The sequence below is a fragment of the Phoca vitulina genome, unplaced genomic scaffold (assembly GCF_004348235.1).
Source record: "Phoca vitulina isolate PV1807 unplaced genomic scaffold, GSC_HSeal_1.0 scaffold8, whole genome shotgun sequence".
NCBI classification, from domain to species: Eukaryota; Metazoa; Chordata; class Mammalia; order Carnivora; family Phocidae; genus Phoca; species Phoca vitulina.
The window spans coordinates 9872074-9899739 of NW_022589711.1; the positions used below are offsets into that span (position 1 = coordinate 9872074).

Genomic DNA, 27666 nt, shown 5'->3' on the forward strand with positions numbered 1-27666 from the left:
GATCTCTCCTGGACATAACAGACATATTCTTTTAAGGGGTCACATTAGGAATGGTTTCTTTACTCAAAGTCACTGTATCTTTTTTTTTCAAGTTTTTATTTAAATTCCAGTTAGTTAACATACAGCATAATATTAATTTCAGGAGTAGAATTTAGTGATTCATCACTTACATATAACACCCAGTGCTCATCACAACAAGTGCCCTCCTTAATATCCATCATCCTTTTAACCCATCCCCCCTTCTACATACCTCCCCTCCAGCAACCCTCAGTTTGTTCTCTATAAGTAAGATCTGGTTTCTGGTTTGCTTCCCTCTCTCTTTTTTTTTTTTTTTCATCTGTTTTCTTTCTTAAATTCCACTGAGTGGAATCATATGGTATTTGTCTTTCTCTAACTGAAAAAGTCACTTTATCTTTATATGTCACAATAAACTGAGGAAGGTATAGGTTAAATTTCTTAACCTTATTAAAAATAATAAATAATAAAAATAAATAAGTAAATAAAAATAAGTAAAATAAATAAAAAACAATAAAGACAAAAGAAAGAACACTAACCAACTATCAATTTACCTCCTCCTTTAGCCCATTTCAAGTTTTATTTGGGGAGCAGATTTTGAAGTACACTAATCTTGTAATAGTTTACTTTCTCAATAATGCATAGATATCAAAGCCACAGCTTAACCCTGAATGCAAAATTAATAGATATCAAACCAGTTGACTGTGGCAGAATAAAAATATAAGATTTTCATGTGTGAAAAGGATTTGCATGTAAAACTTAACATTTTACTGGTTCTTGTCTATAACTACAGATTACGAAAACAAATAGAAAAAAATAAACTGAAAATGGTACATTTTAGAACCTACTGACTGCCACATTTTACGAGACGAAGTCAATGTATATCGTGCTTTTGCATTATTATGTGAGAAGGTAATTGCCTTGTGTAGAAAATGTATTTGTCTTAAGTTTCACATTCATGATTAAGACTCTCATGATTAAGAAGTCTCATTAAGTGTGAGAAGCAAAATAGCATAAGGATTATGAGCATGGGCAAAGTTATTTAAACTACCTAGGCCTTGATTTCATCTAAAAAGTAAAGGTAATAACAATACCTACTTCACTGAGTTTTTGTGAGGATTAAGTAAATTCATAAATGTAAAATAGTGTTTGGCACATAGCACATACTCAGAAGTACTGGTTATTACGATAATTAACATGGCCTTCGACCTCAACTTCTTCCTCAAAAAAAAAAAAAAAAAAAGAGCAACTTAGATTGTATTCTATAATACGGTTTTACTAAGGACCAATTTATCCCACTAAGTTAAATATAAAGTAGAAATAAGTTATGTTAGCTTGAATATTAAAATTCAATCTTCCTCTTCCTCTGGGTCTGTTCAGAATTTCAGTGGCGATATTCCACATACATAAACACAATTTCCTTTGCTAAGTACTCTCTCTATGGTGCTTAAAAAGCTTCCAAACAGCCAGGAATGTATTTAAGCAGTTTGATTAGCCCCTTATGTCAGGTAAATGAACAGTTTTTGTAAACATTAAGTGAAATACGGGTCATTTTGAAATGAGAGATTCTCTGTAGTATAATAAATGTCCCAAATGGAATGTCTCTAAAATACTAGGATTTTGTTCTCCAAATAAGTCCACCTTTAAAAAGTCAGAATTTTCAGGACATAAGTATAAAAAGAAAAAGGCTATAAGTGGCAGAATACAAATGGGCATGTTTACATGCAAAATTTGTGACAGTTCGCTTGCACACTTTTAAACAAGGAACAACATCTGGCATAAACAGTCAAATCTGCCAAACAACTATTACATAAAGGGAAGACACAGCACATAGAAAAAAGCAGAAAAGAGTTTTAGCCATCTAATGAATTCAATATATAAAAGACAAACGAGGTTTCCATAGAATTAAAGGCATAAAAGTCTAGTCAACAGAATAAATGCTGTGAGAATATAATCCAAAACTAAGGCTAAAGTTGTCCTTCAGAAATAAAGACCAAAAGATCATCTCTGACAGAAACAGTCCTTCCAGCTCCACATCACCACACAGAAATGTTGGGGGGAATGTTGGGGAAACACTTTTTTTTTAAGATTTTATTTTTAAGTAATCTCTACACCCATGTGGGGATCGAACTCACAACCCCAAGATCAAGAGTCACATACTCCTCCAACTGAGCAAGCCAGGCACCCCAGGAATGCCCCTTCTGAAAGCAGGCTTATCATCCCTGTCAAATATGATAATGGCCTACACTTACGCACTGAGCATGAAAATCCACAACCCCAGGCTAAAAAACTGAAAAATGTCAATTAAAAAAAATACACAAAGTCTCATGAGAAAGCATAATTTTGAAGAAAGTATCATAGAAATGGTCATCAGAGCAAATTAAATTTAAAACCCTCTCCTTCTCCTTCCTCCTCCTCTCCTCTATTTCTTTCTTTCAGATACTAAGATTGTACAGTTTTGCAAAAGCATAAGAAATATCAGAAGTTCTGAAGACATCATTGATTAGTTAATAAAGATAACTCCCTTTTATCTGTACAATGCCTATCTCTGACCGGTCCAAATTACTTTCCAATCGTTAACCAATTATGCAATTATTATGTAAGATAGCAAATAGCATTGCCTATTTGTAGATAAGAAAATTAAGTCACGGAGGTTAGGAGGTACTATCAGGTCCTTAGGCAGGTCCCAGAAAATCAATTCCAATCACTAAACTTACATAACATTCACTCACCAAACATTTCAGAGACTTGCTAGGCATTGTTTTAGATCAGCAGTAATAGTGACAAGCTCCTTATCCTCATGCAGCACACATAGCAAGAAGGGAAATCAATGGTAAACAAATATTTATCATTAGTCACATGATCCCAGCCCTGTCTTGTTTTTTGTTTGTTTGTTTCTTTGGGTTTTTTTGCAAGTCATTTATTGCTAAAATGGAAAAGGACTGGATTAAGATCCCCTTTTCCCAGATGATGCACATAGCATTGCAGGTTTATCAATGGACAGATTCCATGTTCTTGAGCTGAATGGGCAAACAAGCTTTGAGAGATATGTGTAACTCTACTCTAAAGTGGCCCCCTCCTTTGTACCAAATCCAAAAGCCTATTAAGGGGAGAAAAGATAATGGGATTGGGAATAGGGGGATAAGACAGAACCCCTTGTTCTAGAAGAAATTAATCCTCTTTCAAGCCATCTCTTCTGCTCATCAACTCAAGTTGCCAAAGAAATATGTTCTTCTAGGTCCTTAGCCTCTTCACCGGCATAAGCATCAGGAACTCAATAGCTTTCATTGTGAACTGACTGCCCAAGGTCTTCTGATATGTGAATGATAGAAATAGTCCCATGAAGTAGGGACTTGACCTGTTTTCTGGGGTTTTAGTCACCTGTATTTTCAAATTGGTAAATATTTACAACAGCTACATGGTATATATTTCATATTACAGGAAGCTGGCAGGGGGGTGATTTTTAATTTAATCAACTCTGTTACTAAGCTAAAAAAAAAAATTTTATTTACACATAAAATATATTATTTTATAAACTGAGGAAATGCTGCTTGGAATAATAAAATAGGGAGTTATTATAAAGACATATATACTCAAGTTTTCTAATGTACACTTAGCATCTTAAAATGTGACATAGTTACATCTAAACTTGAATCGGTAAAATAATTTCAAATTAAATATTAATCAAAGGTACAATTCTACCAAATCAATTTCATGCATTGCCATTTTGAAGGATGAAGGAAAACTGACGTATAAATTATTTATAAAAAAAAATAAACCACAATAACACTGAGCTAATTAACACAGTAACTGTAGAATTTCAGAGCAAGAATAGAGGAAGAGGATTTCTTTGTTCATATTTTTCCTAGCCAAAATTTCATGAATAAATCATATACTTCAACCCTATTTGTAAGAATCTAAAGAAGATTTGAATCTGACATTTTTTTTAAAACATTAAGAGCTTTTTTTTTTAAGATTTTACTTATTTATTCATAAGAGACAGAGAGAGAGAGAGGCAGAGGGAGAAGCAGGCTCCCCGCTGAGCAGGGAGCCCAATGCAGGACTCGATCCCAGGACCCTGGGATCATGACCTGAGCCGAAGGCAGACGCTTAACCATGGGAGTCACCCAGGCGCCCAAGAAAGAGCTTTAACTGAATCCATAATAGCATATAAAAATATTTCCTCAATTTGTATGTGTGTGTATGAGTTTGACTGTGTGTGTATACTTTCTGACTTCAGCAAAAATCCTTTTAAAATTGGAACCACTTCAGTGCAGCCACTATGGAAAATGTTATGGAGGTTCCTCAAAAAATTAAAAATAGAACAAGAGCAATTCAAATTCCAGGGATTAATGAAGGAAATGAAATTGCCACCTCAAAAAGATACCTGCACTCCTATGTTCACTTCAGCATTATTTATAATGGCCAAAACACGGAAACAACCTATGAATGAACAAATAAAATAAATACAGGGTGTGTGTGTATGTGTGTGTGTATATTTCCACACACACGCAATGGAATATTATTCAATCATAAAAAGGAGGGAAATCCTGTCATACACAACAGCATGGATAGATCTTGAGGGCATTATGTTAAGTGAAATAAATCAGACAGAGAGAGACAAACCAAACTCACAGATACAGGCAACAGATTAAGGGGTACTAGAGATGCGATGAGGGCAGAGGGGTTGGGGAAATTAGATGAAGCTGGTCAAAAACTATAAACCTCCAGTTATTAGATAAATAAGTCCTAGGAATGTAAGGTATAGCATGGTGACTATAGTGACCAACACTGTATTGCATATTTGAAAGTTGCTAAGGGAGTAGATCTTAAAAGTTCTCATCATAAGTGGGGCGCCTGGGTGGCTCAGTAGTTAAGCATCTGTCTTCGGCTCAGGTCATGATCTCAGGGTCCTGGGATTGAGCCCCACATCGGGCTCCCTGCTCTGCGGGAAGCCTGCTTCTCCCTCTCTCACTCCCCCTGCTTGTGTTCCCTCTCGTGCTGTCTCTCTCTCTGTCAAATAAATAAATAAAATCTTTTTTTAAAAAAAGTTCTCATCACAAGAAAAAAAATTATAATTATATGAAATGAAAGATGTTAGACTAAACTTATTGTAGTAAACATTTTGCAATATATACATGTATCAAAACATTATGTTGTATACTTAAAAGTAATAAAATTTTATATGTCCATTATATCTCAATAAAATTAGTTAATTAATTAATTAGTTAAACTGAAACCATTTCACTTAAATTAACATTCTTTCCATCCACCCCTTAGTAGCACTGTTATGGCTTAGAAAATGGTTATCACCATAACTGAGTCAGTCAAAAGAAGTACCAACATAAAGGACTGTGTCCTTCTAGAGTCCTGGCTTTATGTCTTACTTTAAGGAAAAGCAGAAAGAATGTTCTAAATTTTGAAATATTTAGCATGTGTTTTATACTTACATGAAAAATATTTTTATTTTTAAATATTCATATTAAATCTTCATAGCAATATTCTTATTTTATTAATTTTTAAAGCTAACATTATAAGAGAAAAATCTGAATTCTAAAGTTTTTGGAAGGATTCCCTGTGATCATGCATCATAACTTATGTTCAAGTAGTATATGTTAGATTAGTAATGCAAACACTGGAATAAAATTTTATACTATACATTTAAATGTAAATGTTAATGAATAGTTTGTTCCACGAAGATTATCTAGCAATATAGGGGGGAAAATTATGCTTACTTCTACTGAAGTATATTCATATCCATTTCTTTTTCAATATCCCTGCACAGTATCCACTACTTAGTATAAATTCTAAAACTTAATTTCATTCTATTTAAGGTATATTAAATTTCATAGTCTGAGCTAATGATCAGAATATGGTATTAAATAAATGAATGTTGTACTTGAAACTTTTCCGAAAAATTAGCTGAGTTGTATAATCATAGACATGACTTGTCATTGGAGTTGATTCTAGGGGGAAAAAAAAGTTTCTTAATAGGGAGAGGAGAAAAAAAAAAAAAAAGAGTGAGGCATAAAACACACCAAGCTAAAAAATACAGATAATGAGTGCAATCTCTCATTTCTACTGGGGAAACAAAATGCCAAAATAATTGCACATTAGCAGCTTTGGATATAAAGAAAACGTTTTTTTCATTATTGTTGGTTGGTTGGTGGGGATCATTATCTAGAATTGTTTACTGATGGAGATTTAGTAATAATATACCCTCTGTGACCTGTACTAGATACTACAAGTTACACAGTTTTTGGAATTAAGTGGGAAATACCGACAATCTAATACAGGAATTACATACTATGATAAAGGAATATAGGGAGGGGTGAGTAAGGTTAACCTTGATGTGATTATGGGAAGGATAGGATACACAGAAAAGGAGGCTAAATTAAAAGATGGCTCTTCTGAGCTCTGAAACTATAAATACTTTTTTCCAGACCAAAGGGATGGGGTAAGGAGAGCGTGAGTTCTAGGCCACAAGGCCAGGATCACACTGAGCCCTGCCAATCATTTTGAAGAGTTTAGACTTTAGGGACATTCAAGAATCTCTGAGTGAGCAATCAAGAGTCATTCTTGCAAGTCATTTTAAAGAGTTTAGACTTGGGCGCCTGGGTGGTGCAGTTGGTTAAGAGACTGCCTTTGGCTCAAGTCGTGATCCTGGGGCCCTAGGATAGAGCTGGGGTCCTGGGATCGAGCCCCGACTTGGGCTCCCTGCTCAGTGGGGAGTCTGCTTCTCCTTATCCTTCTGCCTCCCCCCAACTCATACTCTCTCTCTCTGTCTGTCTCACACTCCCTCAAATAAATAACATCTTTAAAAAAAATAAAGAGCTTAGACTTTAAGGGCACCGAGACTCTGAGTGAGCCATCAAGAGGGACAGATCAGATTTTTACATGCAAAAGAGTATTACAGTTATTTAGGTGAAAAATGATGGTGACACTAATTAGAAGAATAGTGAGAAGGATGGAGAGAAGTGGAAAAGTTCTAAAGCTATTCAGGACAAATCATCAACAAGACCTAGGATCAACTGATGTGAACAGACAGAAAGAAAGGAAGAAAGAATTAATCTTAGATTTCTGGGCTGGAAGGCTGGATGGATGGTGGTAATCCTTTTCATAGCTAGGAAAAAATAAAGGAAAGGCAGGGATGGAAAGGAAGATGGTAAGTCTCATATTGGACATTTGAGCTGGAGGTACTACCAGGACTTCCAAATGGAGCTGGGTGTAGAGGTCCAGTCTAGAGATAAGAGAACAGGGTGGAAATCTGGACAATAGTTCTCCCTGAATCCAAAGGGGTAGGTGTGGTCACCAGGGTAAACCACAGAGTAAAAAAAGAAGAAGTCCTCCAGGAACTTGAACATTTCAGCTATAAGCCAAGACTCAGCCAGACAAATAAGAAGAAAATCAATAGCATGTAAGTGGTGGACCTTGCTAGTTGTCTACTAAACATCCATTCTCTGTTCTTCCTTTCAACAAATACCAAATTTTGCTTGGGGAAGAAATGGGTTGGTTAAAAACATCTCTCCTTGCTAAAAAAAAAAAAAAAAAAATTATAGACTTCAAGGTGCAGTCACTTGCCCCCCAGGACAGCAAACCAAGACTTAATTGCAGTTTCAAACTCTCCAGGAATGGAAATCTAAGCCAATAAACCTGAAATTTTTGGTCAGCACCAATGAGGTAATCTGGCACAGGGACCCTCTCCATTCCTCAAAGGAAGATGAAGTAATGTGTATGATGAGACCCCCTACCCTTCCCCCTAATGGAAGGTGACCTTGCCAGAAACAATCCTTCCTTTACTTTTGCTGATAACTACTGGCCTCACTTTCCTTCCTATAAAACCTTCCATTTGTTGTTACAACTCCTAGGGGCATCTTTCTACTTGCCATGTGGGATGCTTCCTGATTCATGAATTACTTAATAAGTCAATTAGATCTTCACATTTACTCCCTTGAGTTTTGTTTCTTAACACCACACATCTTTGAAACTACGGGTGGCCATGTGACATAGCTCTAGCCAAGGAAATGTAATAAAATTCTGTTGGGTGAGATTTCCAGAAATTTATTGTTGTCCTGATTTTTTTTTAAAAAAGGGGGATGGGAGCTGCTGATTTTTTTACATTCCTCCATCTAGTACAGCACCGAAAGGTGATATTGAGAGGTACAGCCATCACGTTGTAACCACAAGGAAGAAAACCACAAACTAAAGCTGGCAGAGCAGAAAAATAGAAGGAAGCTGGATTCCTGATGGCTTCTTGGAGCCGCCATACTTTTACTGTACACCCTTCCTCCAGAATCAAATTTAAACCTGTCTGTTCAATTTCCCAACTTTGGTTCTATGCAGTAGGATGTAATGTGGATCTAGCTGGGTGCCATGAAATTCTGGGAAAGCAAACATTTCACAAAGGAGGTCAATTATGTCAAATGCTTGCAAGAGGTAAATTATATCCGTTATAGAAAACAAAGTTTAGAAAGCTGAGGTCAAGACTATTAACAGTAACAGGATATTAGTGAAAGAGAAGGGTAAGGCCACACACAGTGCTAAGCACCTCTTTGCAAAGTTTTGGTAAAGCACCATATTTGAATTGCCTATATTCGGAATATTGACTGGATCCCTGTTATAGCCTTCAACATACTGATGTAGAAGAAAACATTCCTGGAAGGAAAAAAAATAGAAATAGAATAGTATATTATATTCTTACTCTTACGTTCTTGAAACAAAGGAACCATGTAGATAAATAACCACAAACCTGAACGGGAGATACACAGACACTTTTGCAATTATATGTCTACCCACAAGATGCCAAATACTAATTTTTACCCAAAATGCATTCTGATAAAACAATTTATTTTCTGAAAAAAAATATTTTGGCACTCCATATAAATGTGGGAATTGTAGTAATTTAGATCCCCTACTCATGCTTCCTAGAATTCATTAATATTTTAAAACCTCTAAAGTCTTACAGAAAAGAGATGTGTAAAAGTTTGTTTAAAGACTTATTTTACAAATTATTTTTTAACAGCTTACAGAAATACTTCACTGGAACATACTTTAAGAAAAGCCACAATGAAATATTTAAATGCTAACCATGCCAGTGACAATAACTTTATAAACCTTCAAAATACATTTATCATAAAAGACATACCATGCACTGATATATGAAGACGATACATCATTTCACAAATATTTATATGGATTTTAAGTACATTTATGTTTGAGAGGATGGCTGACTCGGGGAACAGAAAACTCATTCTGAATGTAACCATATATGGCATTAGCTTGTCAGCCTTCACTTACCTGCAATGAAGAGAGACATCCTTTGGAACCATAGGAAAGGAAGGAGTACCCCTATCTAATAACGAGCCTACCATAGTAAATGCTCATGATACAACAGTTACCATGTATATAGTGCTTTATCAACCAGCCACACTTCTAAGCACTTTGCATATATCAACTTATTTAATCCTCCTCAAACCTCTCTAAGGTAAGTAGAATTAATATCCCCCTTTCACAGGTGAGGGAACTGAAGCATAAAGAGGTTAAGCAAATTCACCAAGGTCATAGAGCTATGCTAAATGAACATTCACTGAATTTGTTGAGAACAAAACTAATGACAGAATTAGTTGTAACTAATTCTATACAAATTATATATGTACATATATATAAATATACAAAATACATATGTGTATACATATACACAAATTACATACATACAAATTCTATTTGTAACTGTAAAGAGTGTCAATAATGTTCTCTATGGATAAAACCCATTGTCCAGGGTTAAGAGAACCCATTACATTCAAACAACACAAACTCTTGGAATAGATCATGAGAAATGTATGGTTATTCACCTGGGGTTGATAATTAAAATTTTGAGGGAGGCTTAAGGAATTATAACCAACATAGTTCAGAAAGAACAGAGACTTTAGTGGTATTTAGTTGAAGGAAGGGAAGGAGGGAGGCAGAGAAAGAAAGAAAAGAAGGAAAGAAAGAAAAGGAAACTGTTACGGAATTGATTTTATTGCCTCCCAGTGTTACAGAGTATGACCACAGAATTCTGAGTTTCTTCAAGGTTTTAGTTTTTGGTGATTTAGGCAAAAGATGAGAGGACAGGAGTTAAAGGCAGCTGTCAACATGTTCTCAATCCACTGACCACAAAAATATTTTCTCCTCTCCTGTGGAATTTTGGCTCTTTGCTACTTTTTTTCCTGAGGTGGATCGAAAGGAAAATACACTATAGTCATATTTTCCAAGAATTCCCTTAAGCAAGATTCAGCAATGTTACAACCTGTCCTACGCTTTCATTTTAGAACTAAGGGAAGTCACTTGGGTAAGCTATGACAAGCGCTGAGTTATGTGATCAAAATGCTCTCAGTATCCTTCTACATCAAATACAGACTCCTAATCCATTTTCTGGTGTCTGACAGAGATAAGAATCTGATAAAATGGTAACTTAATGTGACTCAATCTAGATAAAGTACAGTATTATGTGGAAAAGAGATACAGGGTGATGGAGAGGAAGAGATTGAGAAAGAATATAAATCCTTGGGGGGAAGGGATGTCCTTTCCCATTTTCTTTTTAACTTTTGGCTTTTCTTCTAAGTTCTACTCCATCATTTACTGGATAATATTAAAAATGTCCCCATTTAGGCATACTAAATATCTTGGTCATAAACTTTTATTTCTCTTGACAAGTGTAAAATGTCATAGGCACTATTAAAACTTCAATTTAGACCTTAGGTTAAATACGACTTAAAATGTTACTAAAGCTACAATTTCCACTTTGGAAATACTAAGAGACTAAGATTAGAAACTGTTTGATACTCAGAAACCTAAATTAAACAGCAGATATAATTTATTAAAAATTGGGCTCCACTTAATAACTATCTTCAAACATATGAGCTGCTATATTAAAAAATGGCTTTTCTATTATCACTTAGCATATAATATGAAAGACTTCCACAGCATAGGATTTAAGTAAATTAAAGTAATAACTTTGTGTTAACATATGCTGATGCATGTAAGGGGTACTGATGATAGAGCCTAGATAATCTTTGGCTCTGAACCTCTTTTAATACAACAAACGATCTTTAGATAATTTAAACTAAAAGTTAAAGGAACAGATTAAATGACTTCCAAATGACCCTCCCAGCCTGGTTCTATTCTTATTAATAAATTCCAGAGTTTCCATAGTTTTCATTCTAGAAAATGTAAAGTAAAAAAGCTACAAATACAGCATTTCACTTTTGGATTACGTTAAGTAAATACAGCCTTCCATGAATTTACATAAAAACACCTAAGATAGAGTTTGTGTATTACTTTTCTTGATAAACAGTGTTATGGATCTGATAAAGTTTTGAGTATTCTGTTCTTTGCTTAATATCCCACTATCTGTAAATATTCGTACATAGTAAACATTGTTTTCCTTCTCCAACCAGGCTAATGTATCTCTCTCTACTCTTTCAAGTTTAATCCTTACCATAACTACACCATCCCCCAACCCCCAGCACATTCTCTCTCTACCTCTCTTCTGTCTGCACCTCTCTCTTCCTCTCCCCTTGTCTATCTCACTCTCCGTCTCCCCTCTTCCCTCTCTCTCTCTGTCTCTGTCTCTGTCTCCCACTCTCTCTCTGTCTCTGTCTCTGTCTCCCTCTCTCTCTGAGTTTCTCTCCATGTTACTCTGGATGTGTCTCCCTCTGTGTCCTCCTGTGCTTTTCTTTCTGTGTGTTTCCCTCTCTCTATCTCTGCTCCCAACTTGCTATGCTATCTCTACTAGTCTCCTATATATCCTTCTCCACTTTCCCCTGTCCTCACTTCTGGTTTAGAAACGCAGGGTAATTAAAATCCACCAAAAATCTTGTTCTTAATTGCTTCTCTTTTCAAAAAAAAATCAACCACATTGGGTTTGCATTCCAAAAGGTTTTCTTGGTTCTAGAGGATGAGTAGGGCGTCTACGAACTCCAGTTTAGCACAATGTATACCACTGCTTCTCAAATCTGAATTTGCACGAGTTACACTGTAATACTGTTAAAATAGAGGGTCTGATTCAAGATCTCTAACTTGCTTCCAGGTAAAGCCAATACTGCTGGTCCCCAACCACACTTTGAGTAGAAGCCTCCAACTGCTGCCTGTAACCCACCCAATCCTTCCCTCACCTGAGTTTGCTTCCCTCACATGGCTAGACACAACATTACTATCCATATGGGTTTCTTCTCTTTCTTATCTCTATCTTGCCTACTTACTGCAGTGTCTACATTTCCACTGGTTTTTACATCTTAATTTTAACTAAGCTTTTTAAAAAAAATTCATTAACCACAAACTAAAGCCTAAGATTGTAATAAGAAATTTAAAACATTACTATGCTGTAATTTCCCTTCGATTTCTCATCGAATTTGTTTCATTAAATATAAATCTACTGGACTATAATAGCTTTACATAGAATATATAGATTACTGGTAAAGTACAAGAATACAAGTAACTCTGTTACAGAACACCTATTTTCTGTATTTTTTCCCTATCCAGAAAGGAACAGAGAAAGTAAAGATACTGAGGTCTTATTCTGCATTTGTAGATTTTCCCTCAGGTACTGCTGAATTTCCTGAGTAATGTTATCCCCAGAAGAGTTTCTTAAATATTCCAGAACCTTGCAAGAAAGAAAAATTCCCACGGAAACAGTACCTGATGACTGCATTTTAAGTACTGTTCTTTCAAGTGAGTGTTGGAGATCATGTGAACTGCTTGACTTTATAAAGAAATTGTGTGGGGAATGAGTGAAAATGGTAGATTAGACAGCTCCTCGAAGTGGCATTATGACACTTTATCATGGTCATCACACATGGAATAAAACACTTCTAAGTTACACACCAGATCACTTCACTTGCAATGTGCCAGGAATGGCGCCAGGCACTTGGGTCATGGCATGGTTCCATCTTGAGATGAATGTAAGGGGAACAGGAAAGGAAGCATATTGCAGGCTGAGATAAAAGAGGAACATACAATTTCCTGGGATCATGATGGGCTGCAGCATACTGAACTACTGTTAGCCACTCAAAGATAACATCACCTAATCCAAACTCTCAGTCCTCATCTACATGGTCATAGACTTGACCTGGACTTTGCTATTACCAATAATTGCATCTCTTGCAAAATTTCAGCCTCTACTGTCTCACCCTTCAGAATTAAGCCAAGGGGTGCCTGGGTGGCTGAGTCGTTAGGCGTCTGCCTTCAGCTCAGGTCATGATCCCAGGGTCCTGGGATCGAGCCCCACATCAGGCTCCCTGCTCCGCGGGAAGCCTGCTTCTCCCTCTCCCACTACCCCTGCTTGTGTTCCCTCTCTTGCTGTGTCTCTCTCTGTCAAATAAATAAATAAAATCTTAAAAAAAAAAAAAAGAATTAAGCCAAGTCTTCAATCTTCAAATCGAATCCTTGCTTTTCTCTTCATCTCCATTACTACCATGTGCTTCACTAGCATCATCTTCTGCCTGGAATACTGCAGGAGCTTCCTAATTGGTCTCCCCCAGTCATTCCGCAACTCATTCTCTATGCATATAGTACTCAAGTATCACATGAGTGACATTTTTAAAGTATAAATCAGATCATGTCACCTCCACTATTGCCCAAAAACCTCCTGTGGTTCTCATGCACTGAACATATAATCCAACATTATTAACCAGGTAACAGGACCCTGCATAATCTAGAACCCCCCCATCTCCCTAGTGTCTCCCTTACGCATACACCATACCCACCATCTTTCATTTCCTCAAATACACCCCAGTCTATCAGTTTCTTAAGGGCTTTTAGATGGACTGTTCTATCTGCTTGAAACGCTTTTTCTTTTACTCTGTGTCTTGGTAGCATCTCGTATTTCGGTTCTCAGTTTGACCCCAATTCTTCCTGGCATATGGCACAATTTTTAACCATAAAGTTATTTGTATAGTAGTTGCTTATTTTCTGTCCTCATTCCTTCTCCCCCTTGTATTGTAATTTCCATGAAGGCAGAAATCATTTCTTTTTTGTTCACCACTGAACAGCTAGAATGAAGTAGAATGCCTAGAAAGAGTTATTTTGGAAAAAAAATTGGGGGGATAAACTATATTTTAGTATTTTTCACATATTGATTTAATTTCCAGCTTTAAAAACAACTTTTTTAATGCCCGCTTTGGGTAACAAAGAAACAGAGAACATTTATACCCCCCAAAACATTGAATAGTATTTTATTTTAACCTGACAAAAAAAGTTTAAATTGATAATTAAAGGCAGCTTAAGCTAACTTATATTGTATTAATTAAAATTAGTGACACCTGAGTGACTCAGTCAGTTGAGTGTCCAACTCTTGATCTCAGCTCAAGTCTTGATGTCAGGGTTGTGAGTTGAAGCCCCAAAATGGGCTCCACACCCAGTGTGGAGCCTACTTAAAAAATAAATAAATAAATAAATAATCTTAAAATTAATTATACTAACAAGGTTTAGGTATGTTTTATTAAATACATTTGTCACTCATTTTAAAATACATACAAATGATTCTCAAGCTGGTCTGTGTATGTGGGAAAAACTTCTAGCATTTAAGTCATAAGTAAATTAGGAGGACTAAAAGGAGTGATATGATGATAAGATTTGAGAGGTAACCAGATCTATCTTGTTATTTTAATATTTTTTACAGACAGTACTGTTGAAAGGAGGAGACCCTGCCAAGAATTTCCCATAAATAACTAAATACTGAATTGATTTTCTGGAAGCCTCAAAGGGCTTTATATCTAAGCATCAACTAGTGTTGAAATAATCATCTTAGTATTTTTCAGCACATACGAACACCATCTACTTTTTGAGAAAATAAAAGGAGTGGCTCATGAGACTGGTAATGGTATATGTAACCTCTAACCCCATAATTACTGGATTGAATCTTATCCAGGATGGTGAATCTAGTAATATTCAGCAGAAAGAAGTTGTTTTGTAGCATCCAACCTAGAGAGCTAAATTTTTCCAATTAGTCTTTTGACACAAATATGTGTTCCAACATATCCAATGCCTTTTTTGGCCACCTAAGACTGAATAATGATTGAATAGCAAATAGTTTTCCCCAGAGCATGTACAGGGACCTTAAGGTATCTAAAAGGATATCTACCCAACTTTCAACAGTAGTTAACTCTTGGTGATGAGATTGCAAGAACATGTACATATTATCACAAATAAAATACAATTTTCCAGAGTTATATAAAAATGACCTCTGTAAGCTTATTAAATCACATTCCTTAACCTGTGGTTGGGAGTAAAGAAAAAGAAATGTATAATGTGCCTCTACTCTTAAGATCTTTCTACAAATCTACTAAAGATTAATACATAACAGTTACAGGAGATAAAGGAAAAACATAAAAAGTTTGCCAAAGAAGTCAACTGAACATGTACCCTGAACCATGTTTAACTAGCAGGGGTTTTAAGATAGAATATAACCTGTTGGTTATTTATGAATAAATAGTACATTCTCTAACAGAGCCAACTCCTCTAACACCCACAGTCAAATGATCAGCAAACTTTGCCCTGTCTTCTACTAAAATGCCCACTGAAACTCAAAATTTCTCTTTATGTCCATTGTCACTGTCATCTCTCATGGATTCATCTCTTCATGGATTATGAAATACAGGTTTCTGCCTCCATATTTCATATTAAATACTCTTTGAAAAGAGAAAAAAAAAAAAAAAAAAGAGAGAGAGAGACAGATAGAGAAAAGGAGGAAGAAAGAGAGAAGGAAAGAATTTTTATGTCTTTCAAAAGAAAATGACCACTATCTTCTCTCTTAATATAGTAACTAAAGGATGCTGCTCTTACTTTTCCCAACAAATAAAGAATTCCCTCCACAATACATTCACTTGAAGGTATAATGTGTCTATACTTGATTTATGACACAATTTAAACCTGACATCTGGATATAACAAGTGATCTGATAGGCCTGCTACTTAAATCATGGAGATTACAGAACTTTTTTCCCTGATTTTCTGATTTTTATTTCTCAGTTACTTAATATGATAAAATAACTATAAACCCAATAACAAAAATCTAAAAATAATCATTAAAGGCAGCTATGGACCAAATGTTTCTGTCTCCCTCCCCCTCCCCCCAAATGTACATGTTTAAGTCTTAATCCCCAGTGGGATGGTACTTGGAGATGGGGAATTCAGGTGGTGTCCTTACACAGGGATAAAAAAGACCAAAGCCCTCTCTCTACCATGGGAGGAAACCAAGAAAAAAACTCTCACCAGAACTGGACCATGTTGGCACCCTGATCTCCAACTTCCCAGCCTCCAGAAATAAATAAATGTTTGTTGTTTAAGTCACCCAGTACATGGTATTCTTTTTATAGCAGCACAAGCCAATAAAGACAGGCAATAACAGAATATATTCGACTGATAGTAAAAACTCAAGTGTTTAATAATCATAATCATGTCATAGAACTTAGCAATGCTGCCTCTTTACTTAAGTGAACAAATACATAAATTTAATTAGAAAAAATATGGATGTTATCCCAACTGTAAAAGTTATAAAACTGAATTTTTTCATTTGTCCCTGAAAGAAAAATGATTTGAATCAACACTATTGCATGTCCTGCATTAACACTGAAGATTTTAAGGTAAGGGTAAATTTCTCATACCACTGATTTCAATTCAAGGTGGAATTTAATATATTCAACACATTTTTTACTTAACCAGAAATTAATTTAAGAAAATTTACTTACTGAGGCATTTTACTTATATTTTAGTATATTAATGCACATATCTTTAAATTTAAAATGAAGTGAGTCCATTTTTCAAGTCAGAAGCATCAGATCCCATTTATATAAAAATAATCTTGGTGTTTGATGAAAAGAGATAAAGAGGAAAAAAGTAATGAAAGTAACAGCACCAATGATTAAATTTATAATTTATAATTTATGATTTATAATTATGTGCCAGTCACCGTGCTACACACTTTATATGCATAATTTCACTTAATCATGAATCAATTTTGGAACAAAGAATCAGTTCATTTTAGAACGTAAATGTACCAGGAAGCGAAAAGATGTTTAAATCATTAAACTAAACGACTAACATTCTTCCTTTGCTCTTGAAAACAAAAATAAGATATAAAAAAGGTTTTAGAATGTGGTGAAAGCACTTGAAAATGGCAAGTTAAAAAAATAAAACAAATTAAGTAAAGGAAACAATAGTTTTAAATATGCAATATAAAGCAAATTCAATTTCAAAGATAAAAAGTCTATTAGGGAACAATGTGTGTGTGTGTATAAACTGTATAAATAATTCTGGTGTCTGACCATAATAGAGGTCAGATTGATTATGTGTGTGCACACAATCAGTCAATTGATCAATATTTTAAAATATAATGGCATATTCTACTTCCACGTGCTCATCTGAACCATTTCACCTCCAGGAGTAATCCCTTCCATCTTCCAAGGTCCAGATTTTAGGAATACATTCTATTGTACCTAGGTAAAGACATGGCTACCTAGCATCCATGGTTAGTTTACTTTATCATTTTACCCAAAGGAGGAAAATTGGATAAATCAAATTCTAAATCACTTTGATAAGTATCATTTAATAACAACAAAAGATCATGCTATATTCAAAGTAGTGGGAAAATACTACCTCAAAATATAAACATTTACCCCAAAGTAATTACTATTAAAATGTACCCCAGTTAATAAAATCTGGGAAGACTTAATCTTTGATTAATTGGACAAAATGTTTATTTTTGTTTGTTTGTTTTCCAGGAAAGATAGTTCCCTGGTTTTGCTGCTAAGACAGCTAGCAGATGTCTGCCTAGTCTGAAGGGAATTTCTTTTCCTCAGAGAAAACAGCTTAAATAGGAAACAAATAGCCATATGCTAACTGTGCACTGCTTAGCAGATGACGTAGAGGGCCATGTTCTACGATGGAAAGCATGAGGGTCAAGGTTCAGATTAATTTTCCTTAAAATTCAATGCAATTACCCAAGATCAAATTACTTATTAAATATAAGTTTTGTCTAAGAACTGTGCTATCAATTTGTGTGCCAGGCACAAAATGAAGTTCTAAATTTAGTAAGTGATTATGTTGGGCTCAGGAGAATGGAGAATGGACCCATAAAATATTTTCCTAAACATTTAGTAGACTCTTGAATAGAGCTAATACAAGACAAACAAGAGAATACCACTTGCAAGACCATTTTAGAAAACTTACTTTGAAACTGAATTAGATAAAGAGTAAAGTTTTCATAAATCTTAGAAACAGCGAGTGATATCTAAATTTTCCAATTTAATGTTCCCATCAAGATATAGCATTCTTGGCTTGCAAAGAGAAATAAGAATTAAAAAAATAAATTTAAAAAAATACATTTGTGATTAATTTTTTTTCCTTTACAGAGATAAACTTCCAAAAATTCCAGGAAACTTCAGTAAGGACCATCATATATTTCTTAGTATTCCAATTTTTAGACTTTATAATTGTGTGAGATAACTTTTTAATTGCATCAAAACTGAGTTTTCAAGAACAAGAAATGCAGCTTTTACTACATGGCAAGGATCGGCACCCAAAGGCTGGCCAGTGCTTTTCACTGGGTCTAACCTGGTTATAATTGGAATTTAAATGAAAATAAAAAATAAACAATCCTAAAAATAACCAATAAATGCAATCCTTTTGGTGTACTTTTTAAATTTCAATAAATATTAAAAACACAAAAGACACAATTATCATTTCTATACAGAAACAAGGGTTTTCAATGGCATTCAATATCTTCTTTTTTCCAGTGTTTGTGAGATTGACAATTGTTAGGAACCGAGAAATCCAGTTGTTGTTACAGCTGTAAAACTTGGTTTAAAGGCAAATAAAACACAGATAAATGTTTTTAAAAGCATTACCAACAACTGTGCTGTGAAATCTGGGTTGCCTCTAGACACTTTTGTTAATGCTATTACTTTGGGCTACAGTGTCACTAAGAAATTAGATGCAATCTTTGTCTTCCTGTGTCTTTGGGAAGAATAAGAATAGTTCTTATTGAACTTCTGGAACCTAAACTAAGAAAATGTGAAAAAAAATGTAGTAATATTCTCCAGGAAAAAATAAAACCAAACTAGAACCATACTTTACAGATTTAACCCACAGCAAATATGGCCTGTTTCCCTGGACCTCCACCCCCGACCCCCACCACCTCCCAATATACACACACAACTTGGTTGTTCATGTAACACACAAAAGGCAACTTTCCATTTTAGGACCATAAACATATTTTACAATGGTGAATTAACAGTAACCATTGCCTAAAATAAATAACTGAAATACAGGTGAAATATGTCACTACGTATCTATTTGTAGTGCACTAAAGCCCGAATTTACTAAATAATTTTTAAACACACAGAACCCATTTTAACTCCAGAGCACTTAATTTTTCCCATATAACTTAGGTTACAAAATAATACAATTTATCCAAATAAAAACATGCTGTTAATTATTGTAATCAAACAAGTACAAAAATTGTTGAAAACAAACACTACTCACCCTTTTTTCAGGGTTTAGAATAATTATTATCACTAATAAAAATCTTTATTACCAAACTATCCTTATGAATATCAAAATGTTTGATAAATATACAATATACATTCTGCCTTTCTACATATATGAATTGTTAATGAATATGATCTTAAAGAATTGTTTAAAATACCTTAACTGAATTTTATTCAGTAAATTATAATATTCTCTTTTCTCTGGAGCTTGAAATGTTTTGGAGACATACTGAGAAATACCACACTAAAATTTGTGATTTATGCATTCAGGGACTGTGTATTTGAATATTTTACTGATAAAAGTTATATAATGATCTTATGTCTGGTTTCAGTTCCTTGAAGGTATATTTGTTGACTAAGACTGGAAAAGCATTTCCCGTAATGGACTCACAAGGTAATGGAATGTCTTGCTTAGAAAAAGAATTTAACCGTAAACTAATAATGTCTTTTAAAATAGCTACACAAAAGCCAGATTAGAAAAACACAGCTCTCTAAATCCCAGTGCATTAAGGGTATCTTGATCATCTAAAGTAAAACTAAAGGAGTTTTGAAAGGCGAGATCTAGAGGGTAAGCGTTTAGATGTTCTATTCAAGTCTATAACCTTTTCTAAAAATTCTGGCAATGGTCAGAATGCAAGTAGAGTAAGAAATAACACAGAAACACAATATGATCTCAGATATATATTTCTATTGGTACATACTTCATTTATAAGGAATTATAATTTCAGAGAATAAACAATTACTCTGGTTTTCCTTCTGATCTTCAGTTTCTTATCTACCAAAAATAAGAGTTGGCCTAGGTCATCTACACCATCTTTCTTGACTCTCTATATTTGTTTTCAAATGTTAACTTAATTTTATCTCCACAAGAAATAAGTATTCTTAAATATAAATGTGTCAAAAGGTAGAAAAGTATTAATATCATAACCTGAAAGAAGAGTTTATCAAAATATATATATCCTTTTATAAAAACATTTAAATTTTTGCCTGCACCACATTTAAATTTGCGAAGAAAGAAAGAGAGAAAGAAAGAAGGAAAGAAGAGAGAAAGAAAGAAAGAGAGGAAGGAAAGAAGGAAGGAAGGAAGGAAGGAGAAAAAGAAAAGCAGCCTGTTGCTGTGATTACAGTTTTTATACATCTCACTTATGCAGTTCTAAGATTTTCACTGAGAATCAAGGCAATAAGAGAAAGTACAATAAGTTTGTGATCAATTAAATGTGAAGAGAAATATAAACTTGAGTTTCAAGTAAATGTTTTAAAAATGTGAATGGCTAGTCTGGCATAGTTTTAAACGGTTACTTTCATTTTTTTATCTAATTAAATTTTATGTTCATGTTAAACATCTTTGGCATTCTGTCTCACCCTAAGTACTACATGGTTCCATGAGTGTGATCTAGATTCTTGGAGACTGATTCCACATTAATAATCTGATTAAGTTGGAAAATCTGTCTCTAAATTCCTTTCTATGTCTATAATTGCATAACTATCTGTGGATCTATATATTCAAGTTCTAGTTGAATGTTAGAGACAATGTTAGAGATTATGAAGCTGATTATATAGTTATAATTTTGAACATAAATTGTATCAAAATATCAATCCTCTTGGAAAACATCATCTATACATATGTACATAGATATGTATGCAGTTTCACCAGTAATTTTATGTAAAGTGTATTAGAGAACTAAATTTCATTTGTCTTTCCAACCAATCCCTATGCAATTCTCAATTGTACCTATAATACACAGAACGGATTCTTCCAAGGATATGAAACTTTCTGGCTACCTCTTGAATGTTTACTGAAAATAAGAGAAGAGAAGCCCGATTTGTATTCAAATACATTACACACCTAACAATTTAATCATTAGCCAAGAGATCCTTCTTGAGGTGATTGCAAATGAACTGCATTTGCTAGTTGTGTCAATAAACTAAACCATCAACTACCTGAGGATTACATACACAGGTTTTCCTCTCAGAGTGCACCACAGTAGCCAAAGTAATAAAGTATGAGGCACAAACATCTATTTCTCTACCTATATATAGCTTTACCAAAAGTATATTTCTAAGAATTAGAAACAGTTTAAAACCATATCTTATACTCTCAGTTGAAAGTATTTCTCCAAATGAAAACAAATGAAAAATACCCCATGCTATTCTTTTCACAGAAACACTTGTATTCAATCTATTTGAAAGCAACAAAGGAGAAGGATAAATCAATTTTTTAAGAATAAATCAATTTCAATGAAAACATTCAACAGAAAGCAGCTCCAAATCCAAAGTAGAATGGTTCATCAACTATGTGCAAATCCAAAATTAGCTTGAATAACCCGCTATGATGAGAAATATATATAAGAAAAAATCAAATAAGTAGAGGATTGTATTCATACAAAAAGCTAGAAATTTTCCTCAAGTAAAGCCTGGGATACAGGTTTGACTTTGTATTACCACTCTCCAGGCAAATGATCCCACTGTACCATTCCCACTGTCAAAAGCCGAAAGCCCATGGTACTTACTCGCCACCTCCAGCGATGCGTTATGGCTCACGGCCTCTCCGAGGTAATTCCTTGCTACACAGACATAGACCCCTTCATCAGGCCTACTTTTTCGTCCATGTACTATACGTAAGAAAAATAAAGATCCACTTGGCAGCAACATTCGGTGTGAGCGAGGGTCATCTTTGTCTGTCTCCACTCTCTCCCCCCCTTTGTACCATTCAATAGTGGGTGTGGGGCGGCCTTCGGCTTTACAGTTCAAAGTGGCAGGTTCTCCTTTTGACACAATTAGGTCGGAAGGGTGTTCAACAATGCGAGGTGGAAAATCTTCCTGACGAAGACGGGAGCCTGCAGAAGAATTGGCAAAATAGCTTCATATTATCACATGGAAACAAAAGTCTTTTTTCAAAAGCCTAGGTGTAAGCACTGCTATATGAACAGGGCATAATAGTGACCCTGTATTTACTTGCAACCCTATTTACTAATTAATCCTACTGGTGTCCACCTCAAATACACCTTCCAATTCTTGAATCCTTTTGACCCTCCATCTAGAAAGTGGTCTTGCTTAAACTTTGCCTGTACAAATCCTGTCTGCTCTTCAAATCCTTTGTCCACAAAGCCTTTCGGAAGCCTTCATCCTGTCTGTATTTACCATATATGTGCCTGTTTTTGCAGAGGACCGTGAGAGAGACTTGTAGAGCGTTACAAATAATAGCATGGCTTCTTAAAATCTCCTTTGTAACTAACATTAATCAACACTTTAAAAAAAACTAGTCTTGGGGCGCCTGGGTGGCTTAGTCGTTGAGCGTCTGCCTTCGGCTCAGGTCATGATCCCAGAGTTCTGGGATTGAGCCCCGTGTCGGGCTCCCTGCTCCGCGGGACGCCTGCTTCTGCCTCTCACACTCCCCTTGCTTGTGTTCCCTCTCTCGCTGTCTCTCTCTCTGTCAAACAAATAAATAAAATCTTAAAATAAATAAATAAATAAATAAATAAAATAAAATAAAAAAACCTAGTCTGGGGGCATCTGGGTGGCTCAGTGGTTAAGCGTCTGCCTTTGGCTCAGGTCATGATCCCAGGGACCTGGGATGGAGCCCCATGTCAGGTTCCCTGCTCAGCGGGGAGCCTGCTTCTCCCTCTCCAGCTCCCCCCTGCTTCTGTTCTCTCTCTTGCTGTCTCTCTCTGTCAAGTAAATAAGTAAAATCTTAAAAAAAAAAAAAAAAAACCTAGTCTGTAGACCAATGAACATCATATTCAAATATATGATGAAACTGCTCTTTATATAGGTTTTTCTATCTTCCTAATAAAAAAGTGTGTGTGTGTATACACTTTCCCAGAGTTTGAATTAATAAATTAATTTCATTAGTTGCCAATAATGATGTTAATATTTAACATACTTCAAAGATGAAATGTTATATAATTGAGTTTAAATAATTAAATATAATATAAAATGAAAAAGGATATTGGGTAAGGGACTGCATTCTATATTACATAGTAAGTGAGATCCTGAGTGTGTGTGTCATTTAAATATTTCCTGTGTCTGTACCTTATTTTTTCCAATGAGATTATAACTTCTAAAATAGGGATCAAGATTCATATTTTTTAATAATCCTATATACTGCTGCTGTGGATAAATTTAATATGTAAATTTCTTAAGGATTTCTCAAATGCTACAGCCCAAGGCTTAATTTAATTGTGCCCCAAACCTTGTTCTTATCTAGCCATCCAATCTCAATGAATAATGCAACATAGAAACCAGGCTTCCTTGACACCTCCCTTTCTTTCCCCTCCTCCTCCTCCTTGATATTTCTCAAATCAATCTGCTCATCTCCATCTCTACAGCCAGCTACCAACCCAGGTCAAACTACCATCAATTCCCACCCGGATTTAGGAAAGCTCTTAAATCGCTTCACTTCCAGTATAGCCAGAAGAAGGCTTTGAAATGCAAATGCCATCTAGGTTCTCCCCTACTCCAGTGGCTCTTAAGATAAACTCATTGCTCTTAAGATAAAGTCCTTAACAAGATCTACAAGAATGTGTTCATTCCCCTATCTAGCTCTCCAGACTCTTCCTGTTCCACTTCTTTCTCTGCTTTCTTCACCCCACCTTGTGCTAGTTCACAAATACAACACGCTTCCTCCTGCCACAGACCTACACCTGCCTGTGCTTGAAATGATCTCACCCTAGTTAATATCCACTTTCCTTTCAAATCTCTGCCCTCCCTGATCTTTCCAAAAAAGATATAAATGCTCCTTTTATAAACCTAAATAGTCCTATATAGCTACATTTGGTAAGAATCATCAGAATTACAATTTAAATTTTTTTGTTTGATGCTTGGGAATCCTGTCTTTCCCATTCCTCTGTAAGATCCATGGGTCTGATTTTGCTCATGGTTGCTTCTCTTATGCCTGGCAGAGTGCTGAGCATACTATAGGTACTCAATAAATATGTGTTGAATAAATGAAAAAATGAATGAAGTCCTAATGGGGAAGACCTATTTGAGTAGAAATGATCTGAAACTTAATAATCATGTATTCTACAAAAAGACATTAAAAGATTACATTTTTTCTTAATGAATGAAATGAACAGATGATGAAGCTTAAAGAACATTCGCTTATATCAACCATGAAGTAACAAAAACTGTCATCTGAAATATTAAGTAATAGTTTTGTAATCTGAAATACTAAGAAACAGCTTTAGTTCAATGCATGGTATACAACATACTATAAAGTCTTTAAATGAAACCAGCCTCTAAAGGAGGAAGAAATAAACCAGCAACGTGGGGAAAAAATAACTTGGAAACTCATACTTTCTCACAAAGGCTATATTGAAGTCAAATGAAATTTAAGTTAGATTTTAGATTACTCAATCGCAAATGCTATATAATTTCAAAAAATAAAACATTATACATGACCAGCCTTGACTTTGGCTGTAATTATGAAGGGTGGATGCTAATGAGGATCAACTACTGAGGTAACAGATATTTAATTAAAACACACGTTATTTTAAATTCTGAAAGTCCATTTCAGATAGGAAAGAGGGATGCATAATTTTCTATGAGGAAACAAAGAAAGGACACTTAAGACTGCCTGAATGAGGGAGAGGAGGCATTCTGAGACATAAAATTTGAGATGAAATGAGTCTTGAAAAATGAGCCACGGATAAAAGAAAGGAGATGCTTTCACCCAGAGGCACAGTTACAAAAAGAATATGGTACACTTGTGGGACCTGCGGGGAGTTAGTATGGCCTGAGTGGAAGGTGCACGTCAGAGATTAGCAAGTATGTGCCTGAAGAAGTAGTCAGAAGCAATAATGTGATGAGCTTTGTACATCAAGTCAAAGTTCTAGAACTTACTTGAAGGCAACAGAACTTTTAAAGATTTTAAGCAAGGCATGGGCACAGTCATGCTTGGTTTTAAGGAGCTCACCATTGGTAGTATGACACTGGACTACACAGCAAGCTAAATTAGGAGGTAATTGGTCAGGAAACTTTTGTACTCTTTAAACAATAAATTCTGAAAACTTGGGACTTTGACAGACAGGAGAGAAAATATAGGAAAGAATCTAGAGATATTTAGTTATAAAATCAATAGGATCTGATCACTGGCAATGTGGGGTGAAAAAGAAATGAAAAATGCACAGGATGGAGGAGAAGAACAAGGCAGAGGATTCCAAGTTTGTGATCTAAGCAGTGGGTGAATGACAGTCCCAGTGAAGGTAGAAAATCAAAGAGTGAAATTTGGTGAGAGGAAGGACAGAGGAGATGATTTATTCAAGTCTGAGACATGGAGCGCTTGAGGTACTTCTTGAATATCTGAGTGGAGATGACAAGTTGCCAACTGAATATCCAAGTTTGACCTCAGAAAAAAATCTCAGCTGGAGCCATAGATGAGAATCAAGCTGGAGACTGAAACCATGGGAAAGAATAAAACTGTCAAGGGAGAGTGTATAAAGGAAGTAACGGCCAATTACAGAACCTGGAGCACACCCAGACTCTACTAAAGTACAGTGGAACTCAAGACTCTCTCTATCCCTACCCTGCAGGCCCAGATAGCTGGACCCCAGCTAGCGTGACTTTTGGGAACGGAAAACTCAGGCCTAATCTTTCACCAGAATGTTTGTACAGCAGTATTCAGTAAAAGAGTTTCAGCAATAAAAATGGCGTCTATATTACTAAAGGCTAAATTGTCATGCTCCATGGAATACTCTTTCCTCAGATTGTTAATATGTATTGCTCAAAAAAAGAGTTGCAGTTCTCAGGGTCTTTTGTCTTGCTAAAAGCACACTATGATGCACCAAAAGAAAGGTATTCTATGCAGCCTTTCTCAAACTTATTTGGCTACTGAGTTTTCTTTTTCCAGGATATCCCACTGAACTTTGCTTCTCCTGAGGAACACACTTCCAGAGAAAATATACTCTGTTAGCATGTAATACTCTGAAGAAAATGAATAGGGTTAGCAACAACAACAAAAAAGAGTTATTTGTATGTAGAGCCCATACCTTTGAAATTCCTAACAAAAAAACATAGAACTCTCACATTCCTCATAATGTATAACTCTCAGAAACGGAACTTTCCAATTCCCAAGTGATATTTACAATGAGTAATCGGTTAACCTCCACAATAAAAATTATAAATAGCAATCACCATCTCCAGAAACACTATAATAAATTATTCTTTATTATCAAGTCTAAGCAGGAAGGAAAGGAATGAAAGAGAAAACTAGCATCAATTGTCCCTCATCTCCTTCATCACAACAACATCTTTATGAGGTGGGTGTTGTTATATCTGGTGTCCATATGGGGGAAGCAAGACCCTCAGCTGTCATTCAGCTGGAAAGTGGCAGAGCTGGGATTCAACCGAGTCCGGTTCAAAAGACTTGCTCTTCCCAACTATTCCATAAATGCTGCTAAGATTAATTCATTAAAATCCACAGCAAAACATGCTTTGTCTGTTCTTCTTTCCAACGCTGGAAGTGTTTGTCTTGATTGCTTGTTTTTAAATTATGGATGATAAAAACAAGAAGCAGTCAAACCTGGTTGCATCTGTTGTTCCTTTCCCCATGCATACAGAGAATACCTAGCTGTAAACTGCACGATTTCATATTCCTTTTCCTCAGTAAAGAATCTGATAATGATGGGACGCCTGGGGGCTCAGTCGGTTAAGCAGCTGCCTTCGGCTCAGGACCTGATCCTAGGGTCCTGGGATCAAGTCCCACATCGGGCTCCTTGCTCAGCAGGGAGCCTGCTTCTCCCTCTGCCTGCCGCTCCCCCTGCTTGTGCTCTCTGTCTCTCTCTCTGACAAATAAATAAATAAAATCTTCAAAAAAAAAAAAGATTCTGATAATGAACAAATGGAGGTAAAAAGGTTTTTTTATATTGTGTCATCTTCTCTAATTATGATCTTGAATTTTTGAGTAAATAGCTTATAATGTCAGTTTTTAATACTGAGAACCTCAATTCCTATGCAACTGTTTACACAATTAAAATTCAGGATCACTGGGGCACCTGGATGCCTCCATGGGTAGAACATGAAACTCTTGATCTCAGGGTTGTGAGTTGCAGCCCCATGTTGGGTGTAGAGATTACTTAAAAATAAAAACATAAAAAAACTTTCAAAAAATTCAGTATCACTGGTTCCCC

General features: G+C 35.4%; 1 protein-coding gene across 10 annotated transcripts in view; it reads right to left on the minus strand.

The window, feature by feature from the left end:
- The window catches only part of ROBO1 (roundabout guidance receptor 1), a 1119036-nt gene that overhangs the window by 304079 nt on the left and 787291 nt on the right, over window positions 1-27666 (minus strand). For all 10 annotated transcript variants that reach the window (XM_032406315.1, XM_032406314.1, XM_032406316.1 and 7 more), the window contains one exon: window positions 22051-22377. In XM_032406315.1, the coding sequence (XP_032262206.1) occupies window positions 22051-22377 (327 nt within the window). The remainder of the gene's footprint in view (window positions 1-22050; window positions 22378-27666) is intronic.